At 25.0% G+C, this 7,143-nt stretch overlaps 3 protein-coding genes across 3 annotated transcripts; 1 reads left to right on the top strand and 2 right to left on the bottom strand.

Moving 5' to 3' along the window:
• Positions 1–148: 148 nt before the first annotated feature.
• Positions 149–1,570, top strand: mybC (uncharacterized protein; the record flags this gene model as incomplete). Its single annotated transcript, XM_003295042.1, has 1 exon — positions 149–1,570. A coding segment is annotated over one exon (1,422 nt), but the record flags the coding sequence as incomplete, so codon positions are not given.
• Positions 1,571–1,936: 366 nt separating this feature from the next.
• DICPUDRAFT_44318 (uncharacterized protein) lies at positions 1,937–3,119 on the bottom strand (the record flags this gene model as incomplete). Its single annotated transcript, XM_003295041.1, has 2 exons — positions 1,937–2,638; positions 2,706–3,119. The coding sequence occupies 2 exons, from the start codon at positions 3,117–3,119 to the stop codon at positions 1,937–1,939; spliced, it is 1,116 nt and encodes a 371-aa protein (XP_003295089.1).
• Positions 3,120–4,665: 1,546 nt separating this feature from the next.
• Positions 4,666–6,840, bottom strand: DICPUDRAFT_44314 (uncharacterized protein; the record flags this gene model as incomplete). Its single annotated transcript, XM_003295040.1, has 3 exons — positions 4,666–5,432; positions 5,574–5,653; positions 6,665–6,840. Coding segments are annotated over 3 exons (1,023 nt in total), but the record flags the coding sequence as incomplete, so codon positions are not given.
• Between the last annotated feature and the right edge of the window lie 303 nt (positions 6,841–7,143).

The following is a 7,143-nucleotide window of genomic DNA, read 5'->3' as shown; positions in this document are numbered from 1 at the left end:
GATTCATTTTAATAATTGAGCAACCAATATGGCGCCACCCTATTCCATCATCAGTAAAATGTATCTCACTTTCATCTTATAACCACCCAACATTTCTTACGGGATACAAAGAACTGTAAAATGCTTATCGATACCATAAACCCCATCATTTAGCCAAACCATGATACCCTCACCACCAACACCAACATTATTATCAAACTCTCCATATATCCATGGTTCTCATGTAGTACCCCAATATTCCCCCCAATTACAAAATACTTTAAATTTTTATAACACCCCACAACAAAACTCACAAAACAGCAACAATAATCAACAAACACCTAATCTTTATAATGAAAAAATTAATAACTTTAACAATTTCAACAATTCAAATAACAATGCAATGGTACCACCATCAATAAATAATTTAAATAATAATAATAGCAATAATAATTTAAATATAAATAACAATAATAATAGTAATAGTAGTAGCAATAATTCATTTCAACAAAACAATTTTATAAATAGTAGTAGTGATTCGATTTATGGTGGATTAACATCTTCAGTTTCCTCAACAACTTCAACAACAGGATTTGGATATAATGGAATTGAATCACCACCAACAATGGATATAATGGATGATGATATTGAAGATCAATTAAGAGAATATATCGCACCAGTTATATGGGGAATGATGGATAACTATGGAAGAGAACAATTTTATAATGCAATTGTAGAATTTATAAATGAAGAAATATCATTTAGAAGTTTATTGTTAGAGTTAAGAGTTATTGCTGTTATGGATGTAAATTATAAATCGATTTTTCAATTTTTAGTCGATTTATTTTTATCGATAGAACCAAACCATAAAATGGTAAATTATTTAAGAGACAATGGTGTCGAAGAAAATGAATTTAATATCGATTTGAAATCATTAGAATTAACCAACGACGATCAAAATCAAAAAAAGAAAAGAGAGAGAATCAGAAAGAGTGTAAGCAGAGGTTTAAGAAACCCACCAAACAAATGGTCCAAAGAAGAAAGTCAAAAACTAATTCAATTAGTTCACGAGCATGGTGATAAGCAATGGAAAAAGATTGCACATCAAATAGGTGGAGGTAAAACAGGTGCACAGTGTGCTCAACATTGGAAACGTGTATTATGCCCTGCCATTAGAAAGGGTTCTTGGGATGAAGATGAAGAATCAAAACTATTTAGCTTAGTTGAAAAGCATGGTCAAAGTTGGAAAAATGTTGCAAGTGAAATTCGTACCCGTACTGATATCCAATGTCGTTACCAATACTTTAAATCATGTATGTCAAGAGAGGTTCAATGGTCTGCAAGAGAAGATGAAATATTACAAAAGAAAGTTTCCGAAAATAATCAAGATGGTAGAGAAATATCTTGGATGGATGTATCAAAGGCAATGGCAAGAGGTAGACAAACCAAAATACCAAGAACCGCTTTAGAATGTAAAACCCGTTGGCATCAAATTAATTTTGGTGGCCCTGCTATATCGACTCCACATATTGACATCTCGCAATCACCATCATTAAACGCACTATTACAATCTGATTCAAATTGTTATTAAAAAAAAAAAAAAGAAAAAAAACTATTTAAAAAAAAAATAAAAAACAAAAATTAAATTATATAAACCTATAGAATCTAAAGTAATAATTTTAAAATCTTTAATTTTATTTTATTTTACAAATATATTACAAAAAATTAATTATTTCTTATCTTTTATTTATAATAATTATAATACTTTGTATTGTATTTATAATTAATCTAGTTCATTTTAAAACTTAAATTTTTTGATAAAAAAAGAAATTGTTAATATTTATAAACTTTATTTAAAAATAATATTTTATTGAATTAAAAAAAAAAAGAAAGAAAAAAAAAAACAAGATTATGTACAATTATTAAATAAATAATTTTTTAGTTTTTTAATTTAAATTTACCATCTAAATAATCTATTGTTGTATCCTTCTCTATTGCTATTTGATCTATATCTATTTAATGTACTTGATGGTGATTCAAAGTTATCCATATCAAAGTTGTTTTCTTCTTCTTCCCCAAATGGATGGAGGTTATCGTCTGGTATTTGGAAATCTTTAAATTCAAATGGGCTATCGAATTCGAAACTTGGTTGACGTGAGTGATTGTTATTATAATGACGGTAAGGTTGTTGTGGCTGTTGTTGTTGACTATGAAGATTATTATAACTATTGCTTCTATTACTACCAATAGTTGGTTTGTTTTGGCTCATTGGTACATCATCTTTTTTTTGATGTTTATGTTGGTAAAAACTCTGTGGCTGATAAGATTTACTTTGTGCATTTAATCTTGGTTTTTCAGTATCATTAATATCGGGTGTTTGTTGATCTTTTGAAGCTACTTGGTCATTTTTAGACTTGATTTCTTTGGTTTCTGTAGAAAGAGTATCTAAATATTCGATTAATCTCATGACCCTGTTAACAATTTGCTTTCTATATTTTCTAAGTTTGTGTGGACCAAATTTAGGTAAATATTCATCTGAATCAGTCTCTGATGAACTTGAACCACTGCTACCTGAATCACTTTCACTTTCAGAAAAATTACTTGAGCTTGTATTTGAAGTCGAATTTGATCCTGATCTACTTCTACCAGAGTCATCAAACTAAACAAATTAAAAAAAAATTAATATTAATAAAAATAAATTTCGAATTTAAATTTTTAATACATACTAAATCGTCATCGTCCTCTTCAAATTGTCTTTGTTGCTTCTTTTCTTTTTTTCTTTCCTTTTTGATTTTGTGAGAATGTTTAATATGGCCTTGAATTGTTAAACTATCCAATTCGAATAAAGCTTTCATTAAAGTTTCTGTTTGTAAAGAAATGTTATATTGTAACTTCTTTATTCTCTTTTCATCTTTAATTTTACCATATTTTTCTAATTGCTCTTTTAAAGCATCCTTTTCTTTTTGAATTGCTTCGGTGGCTGTAATTGAATTTACAAGTGTATAATTACATTCTTTTATTTTCTCTAATATCTTTTCTAAATTTTGAGCGTTTGCAGTTGCTGAGCCATCGCTTGATATACTATTATTTAAATTAGCTGTTGTTGTAGTTGTTGTAGTTTTTCTATTATTGTACGACATTTTTATAAAAATTTATTTTTTATTAATTATTACTTCTATTATTTCTATTATCTTTTTATTTCTATTTAAATAATCCTATTTTTATTACAAATTTATTTTTTATATTAAAAAAATTAATAAAATAAAAAAAGAATTAAATAAAATTTTATGAATATATTATTTTAAATGTTATTATCTTTTAAACCAATATTATAATAAAATTATTTTATTAAACAAATTATTAATAAAAAAAAATAAAATTAAATAATATTTTAAATTAAATATAAAAAACTTTTTTTCTTTTTTTTTATTATTTTAAAAATCTTAAATTATGTGTGTGGGGTGTATATATTTATATGTATGAGTATTAGTGAAACAATGTGTACAAAAAGTTTAAATTATTAATAATTACTAAAAACAAAAAAAAAATATTTATTAAAAAAAAAAATAAAATAAAAAACTCAAAAAAAAAAAAAAATAAAATATAATTTTTTTTTGTCAATTCAAAATCAATTAGCATTTCCTAATCGATATATTGCAGCATTAATATTCGCACTAAATATTCTCATGACCCCATTAGACGACATATCACACACCACATTTTTAAAATTAAAAAAAAAAAATTTTAAAAAAATTAAAAAAATAAATTTATTTTTTTTATTTTTTTTATTTTTTTTTTAATTTTTTACACTTTCATTATTATAATTCTTTTTTTTTTTTGTTTTATTTAGATTCGAAATTTATAGAATGAATGGTATCATGATTAATCCTCATGAATTTGATAGAATTCAATTGGAAAAAGAAGTAATTAATCTATAAAATAAATTTTATAAATAATAAAATAATAGGTTACAATAAATAATATAGTTACAATAATAAATTATAAAACCCGCCACATACATAATAATAATTATACTGACTTTCAAATAATTTCAATTCACAACCCAAATTTATTATAATATCCAGATAAGAACTTAAACTTCTGAAATTGAAGAAGTTAAAAAAACAAAAGATGGTATGTAATATATCAAAAAAAATCAAATGTTTTTTTTTCTCCACCCATAAAACCCAATTTAAATTTTCCGATATTCAAAGTAAATATTAATCAACGACTTATATCATTTTAATAATATTATATAAATTTACTAATAACGGTTGATTTATAGCTAAAATTAATTGATAAACACCAAAGATTTAGATAAAGTAAAAGGCAAATATTAATAAACAGGAAAAATGCGCTCAACACCAACACAAATACAACTAAAACTGCAACAACAACAACAACAACAACAACAACCACTACTACTACTACAACAGCAGCTACTGCAAAAACAACACCAAATTCTAAATTTAAACCAAATGTAAATAAAAATAAAAATAAAAAATAAAATGTTAGATAAAAATGATAAATACACTTGGTGTGTATTTTTTTTTTTTAAAATTTAGTTATCATATGGTTTTTTGGTTTTAAATTTTATTTTATATTCTTTGTAAATATTTTTTTTAAAAAACAATAATATATAATAATAATATATAAAAAATAGATCTATTTAAATTTTCTTTTTATTTATTCTTCGTCATATTCTTCATAACTATTTTCATCATAAATATGATCTTTTGATAAACTATCATTTGGACTATTTGAATTGTTTCTACTGCTTCTTGGAGTTAAATTTTGCATAAACATACCCAATTGATTATTATGTAAGGTGGTATCGCCGAAAGAGGATTGAACTTTTCTAACCAATGGTTTATAAATTGAGCCATCAGCATTTAAATGTAAATACATGCATGATGTTGAGAATTTGCATTGACCACGACCTTTGTTAAAGTATTTACATGGAATAGTTGCTAATTTTGATTTATAGATTTCAATAATTTCTTTCTTCTTCTCATCAGAGACAAAGATATCGGCAGGGATAATGAAATGAGAGTTGAATCTACATAATGGACATAAACGAACAGCGGTATTAGCTTGGCCAATTGTGGATGCTGAGGTACCTCTCCATTCTCTGATACATTCTAAACAAAAAATATGGTCACAATGACTTAATAAACCGAAACGACGTCCTTTGTCAACAACAGAGTCATAACAAATACCACATTCTAAATGTTTCATTTGTTCACGTTGATTAAATTTCTCTTGTTGAATAAGACATTCTGTAATATGTTGATCGTTTTGTTCTTGATTACCTGGTACTAACATACATTTACCACAAACTTCGCATGGATTACCGTGAACAAATTTGCATGAATCACCATTTCTACAAATACCTTGAATATGGAAGTGACAAAGTACTTCAGATCTATGGGTACTATTTGTGCTTGAATTACCTTGCTCATATGAAATATAATAATCTGCTGGTAAATTTAATTTTAATGCGTCTAAATATGAAAGGGCTTTAGAGTTATTGTTGGTTGTGGTGGTTGTTGTAGTTGTAGTTATAATGGTTGTAGTGGTATTTGGTGATAAACTATTATTATAATTATTATTATTTAATGATGATGAAGATAAAGTTGATGTTGATGAGGATGTTGAAACATTTGTATTTAAACTATTGTTACTATTATAATTATTAATATTATTATTATTATTATTATTTATATTATTATTTAAATTGTTTTTTATATTATTTTCATTTAATAAATTATTCTCCATTAACTCTGTAATTTGTTTAATTTTTCTTTCATCCTCTTGTTGTTGTTGTTGCAACTGCTGTTGATATTGTATTTGTAATTGTAATTGTGATTGTAATTGTCTTTCTTCTTTTTCTTTTAATTTTTGTTGCTGTTGTTGTTCTTCTTGATATAAACGGTTTTGAGTATCGGTATATTCAAAAGGATCTAAAACATTGTCATCATAGTTATCATCAATGATGATTAAGCCACTTGGATCATTAAGATTCATACAGTCGTCATCGTCCTCTTCTTCTTCTTCCATAAATGGATCATCGTCACATGACCCATTTGTAAAACCGATTGGGGCTACGTAAAATGGTGAAGGTGATGATGAGAGACCATGAATAAATTGTGGACTAAATGGTGAAGATGGTGATGAGCTTAGTGGGTTTCTTGGTGAGTTTGGTAAAAACGAAAGTGAGTTGGTGTATCTATTTGGTGATAATGCCATGTTTTGAGTTGTTAATAATGGTGATCTTGAAATATTTACATTTAAATTATTTGGATGTTGTTGACTATTATTGTTATTATTAATAAATTGTATTGGTGATGTACTGACTTGATATGGATTTTGATATATATTATTATTATTATTATTTACATTACTATTTATATTATTGTTTTTTATAAATGAACCTGGTATTGATTCTCTATTAAACCCTTCATCTAAAAGACTATATGTTCCACTACCGCTACTTAAAAAGTTATTATTATTATTGTTATTATTATTATTATTACCTAAATAATCATTATTTATTATATGACTATTATAATGTTTTGGAGATGATATTGGTGGTTGTGATGTTAAATTTTCTACTGGAATTACAAATCCCTTTGAAATAATTGTTGTATTATTATTATTGTTATTATTATTATCTTCTTCAAACGATGATATTTCGATTGTTTTTTTATTTGGTGAATAAAGACCATTATTACCCTTAATATTTATTTTTGCTGTTGATGATGCAATAGAGCTATTGTTGGTGGTAGGTGAAATGTCATGCGAGAATTTACAGTTGTTTCCTGATAAACAATTGCCATTCTTGAAAAATTTACAAGGAATGCCTGTTGTTTTTTTATTATTATAATCATTTTCATCTAATAAAAATAAAAAATTAAAATTAAAAATGAATTAGTATTATTTAGTGATTATAATTTAAAAACTCATTATAAAGACAACAAAAACAGTATATTCCAATACCTACAATGTGGTTTATTTGTATGATAATTCATTTTATTATTGTTATTTATTTACTTTAATTTAAATAAATAAAATAAAAAGAATACTTTTATATACTATATTTACTAAACTATTATTTATTAAGTTTTATGTTCTAAGGACTAAAAAACTAAAATTGTATGAGAG

The sequence above is a fragment of the Dictyostelium purpureum genome (genome assembly GCF_000190715.1).
Source record: "Dictyostelium purpureum unplaced genomic scaffold DICPUscaffold_723, whole genome shotgun sequence".
In the NCBI taxonomy this organism is placed as follows: Eukaryota; Evosea; class Eumycetozoa; order Dictyosteliales; family Dictyosteliaceae; genus Dictyostelium; species Dictyostelium purpureum.
This window is presented reverse-complemented; position numbering and strand designations above follow the sequence as displayed.